This window comes from Pavona decussata, unplaced genomic scaffold (genome assembly GCF_977016875.1).
Source record: "Pavona decussata unplaced genomic scaffold, jaPavDecu1.1 SCAFFOLD_127, whole genome shotgun sequence".
In the NCBI taxonomy this organism is placed as follows: Eukaryota; Metazoa; Cnidaria; class Anthozoa; order Scleractinia; family Agariciidae; genus Pavona; species Pavona decussata.
This window is the reverse complement of record NW_028145541.1, coordinates 2,239,393-2,252,500: the sequence shown is the minus strand read 5'-3', so window position 1 is coordinate 2,252,500 and position 13,108 is coordinate 2,239,393. Positions and strand designations below refer to the sequence as shown.

Below are 13,108 nucleotides of genomic sequence, written 5' to 3'. Positions count from 1 at the left end.
TCCTTTTGCTGCTTCTAGCACAACTGGACCTGCAGTGTTGGTATCAACTCCTTCAGTTTTGCCAGCATCAAGCAGTCTATTAAATCGACCCCCAGGTATCAGCAACAGTACAGTCGCACAGAGTAGCAGTTTACCAACGTTTTATGTCACTGCCGCTCCGGACCAGGTTTTATCTGTTGCGATGATTGCTCAAAATAATGGAAGTGTGGGACAACAGAAAGGATCAAATGATGAAAGCAATTACCAAGGAGGAAATAAAACTAAGAAATTTTCAAATGCTAACAAGGCTCAGACTAAGTCAGTTGCCAGAACTCAAAATACAAAAAGAAGCTCAGCAAGCAAACCTCTGGCTGAAAACAAAGCTGGCACGGCCACAAACAAACGTGGAGCAGCGCATTTACCTGTGGCGGGTCCTGGCAGTATGGCAAAGAGAACAAACACTTGCAATCCCCAGGAAACACAAGGAAATATGAATATTTGTCAGCCACAAGAGGAAGTAATGGCCTTACAGACTTTTAATGTCACTGCTTTGATCCCTGGTATTGCTACTCAGGGGTCATCAACAAGTAACAATGTACCAACCATGGTTTCAAATAGAGATGATTGCAGTAAATCCATAACACAAGTTTCTACTATAGGAGCAAGTCAGACTGCACAGGTGCCTCATTTGTCGCACAGTATTGCGTCATTAGCAGGTTTATCCCAGAGCATAGGGCAGCCACAATCATCATCAGACCTACAGCAGCAGCAAGTGTCGCAGCTTGGTTCCGGCAACCTCAGTTTCTCTGCTGAATCACTGCTTGCTTCAAATGAAGTCGTCCTGCCAAACATTCCCCATATAACCGCTACTTCAGTTTCAGAGAATAATATAAGCCAGCAAAATGGGTTAACAATGGTTCCAGCATCTTCGATGCACAGCACACCCAATGAGCAAGGTCACACTCAGAATTTTTCCAACTACTCCGCTGAGGCTCTTATTGGAGGAAATGAAATCATGGGTGAATCAGTCATTACACAGGAGACCCAAATGCAAACAAGACCTTCCAGGACAACGTATTCTGACTTTTCAGCTGAATCACTAATTGGTTCTAATGATTTAAATTCAAGTTTGTCGTATGCTATTGACAATCTGATCTCGTCGCGGTCTGATGCAAACTACAACAGCACTGCTATGGTGTCTGTGAATCCAAACTTGCTTCATTCGGTGAAATCTAATGTTAGCCATGATATAGGAGCCAATCCTTTGCGAGCACTTGCAGCCTTGCCTGAACTTGTAGAACAGAAATCTACAATTCCTAGTAGTCAGCCAACAGCACTATTTAGTGGAACGATTTCAAACAGCACCTATGGAGTGTCACCATCAAATTGTGCACCTATGCAGTTTACATTAAATAGCAACCCCAACAGAAGACAGAGAGACAATATCACACAACAGCAAGGAGTAGGCCAAACTGTAAATTCGTCAAACAATGTTTCTGTGTCATCTTCCAGCTTTTTAAAACATTCTGTAGATAGCATTACATCTTCATTTTATGCCGTTAATAACACAGGTTCAAGTCTTTCATTGGGACCAATCTCAACCTCCAGTAGTTCATTTCAGCCGCAAGGTTCATTTGGTGTGGAACTGCTTTCAGGTGGACAAATTTCCTTTGGCTCGACGGCAAATGCATTCTCACCAACAAGACCGTTTTTTAATCACAGTTCAACAATGGGAAGTTTTGTTTAATGAAATCAAAGACAGTTTATGATTTTTTAAATGTTTTAAATCTTGGGAACTGACCAGTAGTGTCTCTTAGTCTTACTGCACGCTGTAGTTTGATCATCTTGGTGAAATTTAACTGTTAAATTTTGGTTATCTGTTCAAATCGTACTCTTTTTTGGGAAAGCAGACATTTGGATGTGGGGGAAGAGAAGGGGGGGGGGGGGGGGGTGGTGGGTACACTCAGAAAATTGAGTGGGTACATGTGGCACGCTTCTTGAAATCCTTTCCCTACTTCAGACCAAAATATGTGATCTTCCCTACCCTGTTTCAGCAGCCGAGGTGCTGCATTAGTGGTGAGTGGAAACTAATGTTTGGTTTGGTTTTATCAACAGAGTAGATAAGGTAATTTGGTCACCAAAGAGATTTGAGTGCAGACGTTTCTTACAGTAGCCCTTTGTCAGAGCGAATCTGTTAAACCTTCACTCTGACAAAGGGCTAAACATCAGCACTCGAATCTCTTGACAGTTGCCAAATTAATACCTTTAGTTATTAACTTTGTTGATAAAACCAAACGTTAAATTGATAACCTATTTCAGACCATGCAAATCCTCCAAATCATCACGTTAACCCGCTGCAAATCTACAAGAAGCTTTATTGGTCAAAAGAGCGAAATGGAAACAACAAACATGTGAGTCGGAGTTGTGTAGGGCTCTCAACCCCATTTTTCTTGTGAAAACCATCCCTAATGCCAGACCAGCCTTACCCTGCTGCAGTCAAAAATTGTTTTGAATCTATTCTCTATATCAGACCAAAACTGATCAAAACCTAGACCCTTTAGTGCTGCAAATTCCTATATGACCTACATAGGGGAGTACAGTCAACTCCCCCTATTGTGGACACCCTCGTGACCGTGAGTTGGTGTCCTTAATAGCGAGAGTCCGTAATATCAGGAATTTATTTCAGTCAAACGTCTGTAATTTTCTTTGCCGGAGGTTTAACTACTGTCCGTATTATCGGGGTGTCCGTAATTTCGAGGTGTCCGCAAGGCGAGAGTTGACTGTATCCCCCCCCCCCCCCCCCTAGGCATCTGGACCTCCATTTAAGGATGATGTCTCCTTTTGTTACGATGCATACATTCTGTGCATCTTGGGATGGTCTAAGAATAGCGGATATCTTAAGCATGACACGTCCTAATTCAAAGGTATCTTAGCGCAGTTTATCACCATGCTGGAAGAGCAGATCTTAGCGAGGGGCTTTTGGAATCCAAGACATATATTAGAGGTAACCACATTTTTAGAGAAAATTAAGCTTCAATTTTGGGGAAAATGCCACACATTGTTATTTATTTAAAGGCTTTTTAAAGTTGTAAATTGTTGCTTTGATTATGCTACAAGCAGCAGGAGCCTGACTGGAGCATGACTGATGTTCTTACCATATCTTGATGTTTTGTGTGTTATCAGTGGCCAAATGGAATCTGTGTTTGTTTTGTACATCATTATGATATTGGTTATTCTGGACAAAATTAGAAATGTTTTTAAAAAAATCCGCTTCATTCATTGCGTGAGGTTGAGAGGGCAGATTTGGTCTTTATTACACCATAGCAACAGTCACCATAATTGATGCAAAATTTACAAGAGAGGAATACAAGAACTTTCTGCGACTATTAACATCTTTGGTGTATTTGTACTTTAATCAAAAACTACTATGCCAATCAAAATACAAGATATTTTACACTGTCCATTGTAGATTTAGCCTGCATTGCAGCCAGACTTGTCACACAAGACCTATAGAGAACGTGATATAGTTGACTATACCAGGGATTGTATAGATTGTCTGCGACGCAGGCTGTCGTAGATTGGGATTTAAGGGTTTGTTGGAGAACCTACTGATGCACCTCGCTGGGAAGCAGGCATACCCTTGGGGGCTTAATTTTGCCTTGAAATTGTTGTCAAATTTTTCACCTTGGCTCATCATGATACAAAATGCAAGGAAAGTTACATAGTGCAACGAGTCATGAGATGAACACATCTCTACAAGTCTTGTTGCAGTCATCGTTGCACAAAGTAGAACTGACTTCTACTTTTTGCAATGATTACAGAAACAAAAACATTGCAACATGTTCATTTCAGGGTGTGTGTTACACTAGGCAATGATTAAAGTCAAATCCCATATGAAGATATACTTAGTCTAGTAATAATCAAAGATCCCAGGCTCTCTCTCCTTTGCCAAGTTGGTGATGATGTCATCCTCCCCCCCCCCCCCCTCCTGCAAAATCTGCTGGAGATGCCAGACACGCGTCCCAAGATCCATCCATTCATTGACAGTCCCATACAATCTTGACTCCAAATGCAATTAGGAGTGCGTTCTTTCTACGTCGAATGCAAAAACGTCGTGCCCTCCTGCACCTTTGATTTGCAGTTTTCGTTCAAAAGAAGACAGCAATAATTCACCACTTAGATAAAAAAAATTAGCTTTTACTTTCATACAGTTAGACTGGATGCCTTTTCCATTCCATAATCTTCATCTACATAATTAAAATTACTTAGCATCTTATACATAACTAATAAAACAAAAATTTAAAGTGTACATCACTAGTTCATTTGAATAACTACAACAGTAATGCCCCAAAAACAAGACCTCAAAATCACCATGACTATTGCCAGGTGTTTTGCTTTAATTTAATAACACATCTCTCTATACAAAAAAACTTTCTACAATAGAGGAAACCCATATTCAATTACACTTCGTTTTAGAAACAGGAAACAATTTCCATGTTTCTATACAAATAAAGAAACAAAATAGTAGAAACTTGGTAGGATGTCTCGTTGTGGAAACACAAGCTACAGGTTGATGAAAGTTCTTTCAAAGCTGTATGCATGTTTCTATTAGTTCATAAAAGACCAAAAAATGTTTCCCATTTCAAAGGTTTGACACTAACTTTTGACACCACTTTCCACTTTGGATAAGCTGATTTAATTTCACTTTCTGTTTCAAGTGTTTACTCACCAAAATGGATTGCAGAAATCATAATTGTTAACCCTGACAGCAAAACATTATTTTTGGGGGGTTTACCTCGGTGTAAGAACCTGACTGTTTTTTCATGTTGTAGGTTATTGTTTTCCTTCCCTGTATGTTTTAATCTTTTTTTGTTTCCTTTGTCTTACATCAGTTGAAGTTGACAGGTTCTTAAACCAAGGTTAATCCGTTGTTTAATGTGTCTCATAGGAGTTTATTTTCCAAAGGGAAAGTTCACTCCCCAGTGGCAAGTGGACAGTGTTGGTATCAAGCCCTGATTTCCTTTATAAAATAACCCTTCACGGATGGGAAAGTCAGCTTATTTATCTAGAGTACCAGAAAATATGCTTTCAAGCAATCAAGAGCACACACTAAACAGCTGACCTTAGAACTTCATTACTGCTTGAATTTTAAAATACTTTGGCCCTGCACAACTTATCTTCTTTGAGAATAAGATGGGGGATGAGGTGACTGCCAAGACCTGCCACTGCAAAAGGTTGAGTATTAGGCCACCCTATTCTTTTTTTTTCAGCTTACCACTGGACTGACTGAGATTATGTTCGTTAGCAGTTGGTTATATATGCCGTGATGAACATTATTTTGTTTTTGGAGAGAGGCATTCAATCATCAAATTTGGCAAATTGCCCAGGGGGTTGATGTTAAAGTTTTTAATAATTTGATCGGCACATTATGCTGGAGTCTCTCGAGGCAGAAAACCAACAAGGCATAAAAGTGAATTTTTGTGATGTGCACATTTTTTTGTCTCAGTCGCTTTTGGAAAACGCACCACATAGTTATTCTGTGATAAAGCTTCTCCTTTACAAAAAATATATATATGGAAATAATGCTGGGTGCCATATCTCCTGATTATAGAGCCCTTGTTTCACCTCATTTTTTACAAGAACTGACTTGACCCCAAAACAGCAATAAATTATCAGAAAGAATGATAACTAAAAACAAAAACTGGATGGCCTAATGAGTATGGAGTAACATAGTTTTCTAGTCCTTCCTTGGAAATAACTATATAGAACAACCTTGAGCTATCCTTGGAAATAACTATATAGAACAACCTTGTGCTATGGGTAATTATTTGACCAAATTCTCCCTAGGTATGATACAGCAAAATGCATGATAAGCAGTTTTAAGAATTCTTTTGCTGACTGCTTGTTCTAGTACATGTACTATATTACTATATTATTACTATACTAGTCTTCACGAATGCTTAAATAAAACATAGCAGCACATTTCAAAGTTTTATCTCTCCTGGTGCAGTCGGACCTCCCGCTGCCAGTTCAATTCCGTGCTGCTGTAACTGCGCTCGTAGTAGTGCATTCTCTTGCCGGAGCTCTTCAACTTGTTGTCGTAATAGCTCTGTATCTATAGTCAGCCGTTCTGTGTCTTTGATTGTCTCGACCATTCGCGCATTGTGTAATTTCAGCTCATTTATATAATCCACTGTCTTTGATAGGATCCCTCCTTTACTCTGCCAAAAAAACATCCGCCATTAGATAATTTATCACTAATTAATTTTTCTCTTGATTGGTTCAAATGAAACATATTCATCTAGTCTATGAAATACTTCTTCTGTTAGCAAACAAACTGTTTTGAGAGCCAAAAGGATTATTTTTATGAGTAACAAAATCAAATGAGTGCAACTTCAACATTTAAGGTTTGTCAACATAAATTGAAATTATCTATAGTGGAAATTACCTAAAAACTATCCTTAAAATATCATAACTTTAGTATACCAGTAACGGTACCCAATGCCACAGGGGTTCATTACAAGGAGGTAAACATGTACATGTTGGTAGCGAGGAACTTTTAGTTGTTTATGTCTGAAGTATCAACAAAAGTTAGATAGAAATTATTGCAAAATTCAACATTAAAATAGCCAAAACCATATCTCGTTATTATGGGATTATCTGGTCATAAATTTTAAGATTAAGAGAAATCGATGCGCAAAAAGGTGTAGAAAAAACAAATGTTCTGCTCAATTAAAAGTGCCTGGGATAAATTCCCAGACTTGAAGTTAGTCAAAGTAGAGTTCCCTATGCACCAATAATCCTGAACCTCTTGCTATTTCAAAAGGTCATTTATTTCTTGAAATAAAAAAGTCAAGATTGCTTACTATATTCTGTGTTCCACCGACCTGCCCTGCTTTGGATTGTTCCTGGCAGCATTCAGGTACTACTTTGGCCAGTTTGTTAATCCATGTGTTTATCTTGTCTCTGCGACGACGTTCAACTAAAGGAAAAATTAAACCAAACTCAGAAAAAAAAAAAAGAAATGCGAACAAACAGTTGAACCTGTGAGAAATAATCTTGTTGAGTACCAAGAATTCTGGTTTCCTAAGTGATCTGGTTGAAGAAATGTGAAAGAAATTTGTTTTTACTGGTCACTACGACAGACAGTCGCACATTAGAGGCAAATGCTTCAGAATGAACAGCTGTGGTTTGTCGACATAAACCAACCAAAATATTTAACACTGATGACTATTTTTAGCCTCTCTTGTTAACATCACCACCAAACAGACGCAAGCCCGACATGGGCACAGGCATGACAAGCTTACTATCCTTTGTCCTCTAAAGTACGAGGTATTCTTGGATATCAAATGAACTGATTTCTTCTCTTCATATGTCAAGCAAAACCTTTAAGTGTGATCAAATGACAATGGTAATGCTCTCCTTTCCTGTACTGCTGTTTATTGTGCTAATAACGTATCACACAAATTTGCTGTCATTTCAAAACCCAAAAATGTTTGTCTGTCAGCAGAAACAACAAAATAATTGTCAAGTTTGTTATAAATTTTCACCCCAGTTCAAAAAAACTGTCGATTAGTGCCTCTGGCCAGAGACAGAGTAGGCCGGTATGGATTGAAACCTGAAAAATGTTAGGCTAATGTTTTTCAAGTTCTTGCATTTTTGTTTCCAAAATGCCCTAGAACAGATCCCGAGTTGTTCCTTTCAAGAATTGAGTTGATTTCTTTCCTCTTGTCATTCTAGAATTATTTGGCAGCTGATTGAAGGTCTTATTTCATCATTTTCAACAAAATATGTCAAAAACCCCATGATACTTCCCCTTTAAATCTGTGGATGACAACAACAACAACAATAATAACAATAATAATAATAATAATAATGATAATAATAACAATAATAAAAAATAACAATAAAAATAAGAACAATCTTTAAACAGAGTGTGCACGTCACAAGTAGTGGTTAGAACATCTAAATTTAAGCTACTGAACAGTATTTTCTTGTCCTATTGCTTATTATGCTGTAAATCGTGGTACTAACTTTGGAATCTGGGTACAAAATCGTTAAATGGAAGTTACTGAACAGCACATTCTGTACAAGGTTGTACATCGAGTCTTTGGATGAAATAGTATCAACTGAAAGCCAGTGAGTAGAACTTTCCTCTAGTTTTTCGTTTTATAGACTTACAGTAGAAATTAAATCGAGTGGTGGAGAGATCAGAATTCATACCTTCGTTGTGCGTGGCCCTTCTTTTCTCATCTCTAGCACTTCGAGGCGCATCGATTTTACTGTTGAGAGAAACAGAATTACCCAAAACGTACAAAAACTCCATTACTGTAGTCCTACTGTATTCGCAAGAGATCGGAGGAATATAAACGGACCTAACCTTGTTGCAAGCGATTTGTTTGTGAATCTTCCATGACCGTCACATGATTGACGAGTATCATGTGACGCGACGAACCATCATGTGGAAGGACACATGACTTCGAGCCGGCGAATTCAAAAAATACAACGCGATTTTGCTGCAGCCACACGAATTTTGATGATCCTGTCAGTGTAGATGTATTCGGTCTGTGAGAAGTCTTCCCAAACGGAAATGAGGTTTCGTAAGTTTAAGAATTTATTTCGTCCCGACAGCACGAATAACTTCGAGTCATGTTACATATAGGGACGCTGAGGTTTGAAAAAGTAATTCGTTTGAGTTCGATTCTAGGGATTTAGTGATGTCTGACTTGAGACAAAAATGAAAATACGGGTTTTATTTCGCTAACTCGAAAAAACAAGGATAAGATAGCATTAATAATACTTGTTTAATCATCACCATAGTTTGATTAACAAAATGATTTGCTTATAAGCTTATCTTGACAGGAAAAAACGCCAAAATTTTTCTTTATCTTATAAATAAAAGATTATTCATGAAAGGCTATCAATTTCAAACTGCCCAAGTTTTCAAAATATAGAACGGAAAGGCACATCAGTAGTAGCATTAATCGAATTTTCGTGATTTAAAACTTACGTCGATATTTTGTGAGTGATCGCTGGAGCTATGTTCCGCTGGTTTCCGCCTGGCATAACATCTTGAGGCGACATCATCACATAAAATCCACCTACAAAAAGCGAAACAGGGCATGTTTTATAAATTCACTAAGAAATATACTGAGAAGAATTCGAAGCGATCTCGCCGTAGACATAGAAAAACGAACCTGCGGCTGTTCCCACGGTCGTGATGGTCTGTGCTTCAGCCATTGTAATGGGCATTTGCGAAGGAGAAGATGGTTGCTGCAAAGAAACTGGAATATTTCTGACAGTGTACGCGCTTGTGGCATCTAAACCCTCCGTACCACCAGCTTGCACTACGGTTGCTGTAGCCGCCGCATCGGCTGGCTGAAAGTACGTGAATCTAGCTCCGTCTGTGGCAGCGTCTGTTTCTACTGTGTGAGTCGGGGACGAACCATTACTAAACGGGCTTTGTATAACAGTTTGTACTTGAGGTGCGAAAGCTGCGCTGGCAGCATCCACCCGTTCGCCATTCGGATCGGCAGCTTGGACTTGAACAACACGAATTTGTTGAGTGCCGCCATTGAATCCCGTCGCCTGCACGCCATTGGCGTCTGGCCTGTACTGGAACTGAAGGGTCCCTGGGTCTCCGAATGCTGCGCTCGCTTGTTGTCCGACAAGAGCAGCTGCAGTTTGCTCGTCAGAAACAGTAGACACCGTCACAGTGACGGTTTCTGGCTCGGGTACCTGTGTTGGATCGGTGCCTTTTGGATCTTGCAGAGGCGAATTTTTCTCTGGGTCCAAAGACCCGTCGAGCATGTCCAGAGTAGGAGAGCTGGAGTGCGGAGTCGTGGTCATGGGGTCAAACAAACTGGTCATGTGAACAAGAAGACAGAAAGGACGAAACTGACCACGAGGACAACGAACATCACATGATAAGTACGTCACTTCGCTTCCCGTCCCTCCAGCGCCCCCTCTTTGTTGCCATTAACAACTGTCCATCAAACCGGCAAGGGCAGGTCAATCACGTGTGCCAACATGTGACAACACACGTGATTCGTGGTCCGCCCGATTTTCCCCGAACACGTGGTGGAGTAAAAATTATTTTGCACTTTTAAAAAATATTGAGTTATTATTTACTGTAGTTATTTGGCGAATCAATTCCTCGAACATAGCAAATATTTTTAATGCTCATCATCCAAAGGGGGACGATTTTAATTTTTCAAAGAGGGGCCGTAACAAAAATTCGAGAGAGAGGCCAAACAGCTATTCTAGAAATTCAATAAACTGGAACGAATTCTTAGCTCCAGGGAGACACGTGCACAAAATCTACAGAAATGGACCAAACTGACGGGCAGAAATATTTTTTCAAATAATTCAAAGGCAGATAGAGAAGGCGGCGGATGAGAGGGGCAGGGGGGTGGGGAGGGTACGACCTTAAAAATGTTATTTGTGGAAGCGAAAAAGGTAGCTGCAGTTCCAAAGGGCATGATTTTTTGGGCCAATTTTTCGTAGCTTTCGTCTGAAATAGGATAACATCTTATTGAAAGAAATCTTTGCCTCTTACCCAGAGGCAGGTAGTAGGAGCAATGAAAAAGTCGAAACGGAGGGGAAGAATTCGACGAAGTAAAGCTCAAGAAGGGAGGGGAAATAAGGGCTGCCTCACTTAATCTCCCTGGTTTTCCTCGCCAATTTTTCCGCCGCCTGTTTTGACTTTTCCCTCGCCCCTACTACCATTGGTGCTCCGAAGATGATGTTTGATCACAGTTACTCAAAGACTCCAATTACTCAAATTACTCCAATGACTCAAAAACTGCGTGCATTTCCCTCCTGATATGGGAAAGATGGGGCCCACATCCGATAATTTTGGGCCTGCCGGGTATTTTTCAATCCATTTTATCGTCTGGTAGAAGTTTTTGGTGCATACCCCCACCCCCCCCCCCCCCATATCTCGGGATCAGATATTTTATCAGCAGTCACCATAATTCGTCTTCGACCCACCAACTCGAGAGGGTCCTAAAAAGATATACTCGCTAAGTACTGACTTGACTTACGGCTAATGGAACGATAAAACTGGCCTGGCGGGATAGTGTGGTCCAAATATTTCAACTGTTGATGAGTGTAATAAATAGCACTTTGAAGTAGCGTCCTAATGAAATGTTAAAACTCAGTGTCCGGTGCCTAGATCAGGGTGCTGGAATCGCGGTTATGAGTTAAATTAACGGGCATTTCCCAACTCTCAGTTTTAAAAAGTATGGGCTACTATTCACGGCTATCAGTTAAATACCGCGCGATTTCTCAGCTGACCGAGTTGAAACTTAAATTATTGGCCAATTCTCGGCTCACGCTTCCAAACCCTCAATGTCAACAACGACAAGTCAAAGTTTATGGGCCGCGTTTCCAGCGTTGCCGTCGTAAAGCAAGCACTGTAACAGTTCTTATTGAAAGATCCCTGATCCCAACACCAAACATCAACAAAGCTCTAACAACTTGAAAACACTTACCAAATTTGGGTATCACACGGGTTTACACACCTCAGTAGTACGTGAGCCCACTAAGTTCAAACAAGATAGCAGATTTGTTGTTTATCATGACGTTTAAGTGCGGAGCTGGAGTACAATCACAATGGCAAGATGGAACAGAACCCCCAGGTGACTCTCACGGTTGAGGAACTTCTCTTGGACTCTTTGAAACACATGACTACGATTTAAAACTTGAAACGGCTCATAACGGAGAAATTCAGACACGAGTAAAAGTCACGAGATTTCACTCAGGAAAAAATTACTACGTCGGCACTATACAATACGCATCCTCTCTCTACAATATACCCGGCGGATAGCCATTGTGTCGGCACCAAAAACATATCGGATAGGACTTTCGTTCACACACAAAACGCCTATTTTCGGATCGATTTTTGTGCCGGAGCGATGCTGCGCTGGTTTGGTCTTGAAAGCGAATTGTCACACATAGGATAGGTTTTGTGACACTTTCTTGAGTAGTGTGAACACAGAATAGAACCAAAACAGAAGTCAACAACGAGGAGCGAGGATTGGATTCTAGTGGAAAGATGGCGGCGGTTTTGGGCCTCTTCTGTTCACACCAGGCCGGAGAATTTTTCACAACGGCATAAAATGCTATCCAGCATAGTGTAGACATAGCCTGCGCTCAAGGAAATAAACACTTTGCACGTGCACAACATGACTCAGTGAATTTCCTCTGCAGCTTGAAGTTCACATTGGTCGGACACGTAACGAGAATATTCGGAAGAATTGAATGCTTCAAATTTCGCTTTTTTTTCTTCTGTTTTCCAAGATCATATTAAACCTTTACTGGCAGAAAATGGGACATTAGTGTACGCCAAACACTTTAATATGATCATCCGGATTACTAAGTTGGCGTCAGAGTAGCTTTCACTGAGGGTGCAGAAAATTTTAGCGAGCCGATCCCGGCCTATCTATTTTATTCACAAGCCGCTGTTGCCTCTCCGAAAAAACAAATCTTAGCTTGTGAATGTCTTAACCCTTCAGAAACAAGAGGAATTAATTTTCCCATAAGTTAGTCAAGTGTTCAAGGTTTAGGTAACAAAACTATTTACAAAAAAAAACATTAGTTTTTCATCACAATTAAATCCTTGTTCCTGAGGCGATTTACCAAAATAAACCGTTAGATGCCGTCGGCCTGATTGAGGTATCAGATGTATAAACACGAGCATCTTCCGGCTGTTCTTCCTGCATTACCAGCTCGAGCGACATCAATCAGAGGGGTGAATCTTGTTTTGAATTATACACAATTAAAATACGGAGCTGCTGAAGGAATCTTTACATCGCGCAAAAGAAAAGAGTCCCATTTTGATCGAGTGCGTCCAAAATGTCATGTGCTGTTTCCTTCGATTCTCCGTACTACAATTTTGAATGTCACCATAGCTGAATTTTAAACAGTCGTATGCTGCGATCGTCCGCCTTGATTGGAGCTTTTGTTTTGATTTTTCTTCTATCATATGTTTTTTAAAAGTGTTAACTTGAAGATCAAAAGTAAAGCTTTAAAATATCGGAGGGATCTGACATAGTAACTAGAAACGTGATTTGAGATTCACGTGGCCCAGTCTATTTACACGTGAAAAATGAGATTTGTTTGAAAT

The 13,108-nt window shown here is 40.1% G+C and overlaps 2 protein-coding genes across 4 annotated transcripts in view; one reads left to right on the top strand and one right to left on the bottom strand.

Annotated features, from left to right (window-relative positions):
- LOC146469196 (uncharacterized) overlaps nucleotides 1-5,667 on the top strand; it is a 13,652-nt gene extending 7,985 nt beyond the window's left edge. The window contains exon 6 of the mRNA XM_085123823.1: nucleotides 1-5,667. This exon is cut by the window's left edge and continues 838 nt beyond it. Within this exon, the coding sequence (XP_084979949.1) occupies nucleotides 1-1,726 (1,726 nt within the window). The 3' untranslated portion in view covers nucleotides 1,727-5,667.
- On the bottom strand, nucleotides 4,786-12,160 carry LOC146469195 (upstream stimulatory factor 1-like). 3 transcript variants are annotated; one of them, XM_085123825.1, is made up of 6 exons: nucleotides 11,475-12,160; nucleotides 9,177-9,841; nucleotides 8,990-9,080; nucleotides 8,203-8,261; nucleotides 6,846-6,961; nucleotides 4,786-6,200 (listed from the first exon to the last, which is right to left on the bottom strand). In XM_085123825.1, the coding sequence occupies exons 2-6, from the start codon at nucleotides 9,826-9,828 to the stop codon at nucleotides 5,964-5,966; spliced, it is 1,155 nt and encodes a 384-aa protein (XP_084979951.1). In that variant the 5' UTR covers nucleotides 9,829-9,841; nucleotides 11,475-12,160; the 3' UTR covers nucleotides 4,786-5,963. The 3 variants fall into 3 exon arrangements, with proteins under 3 accessions (XP_084979951.1, XP_084979952.1, XP_084979950.1); XM_085123826.1 differs by lacking the exon at nucleotides 11,475-12,160 and having other exon boundaries at nucleotides 6,867-6,961; nucleotides 9,177-10,864; XM_085123824.1 differs by lacking the exon at nucleotides 11,475-12,160 and having other exon boundaries at nucleotides 9,177-10,855.
- Nucleotides 12,161-13,108: the final 948 nt, after the last annotated feature.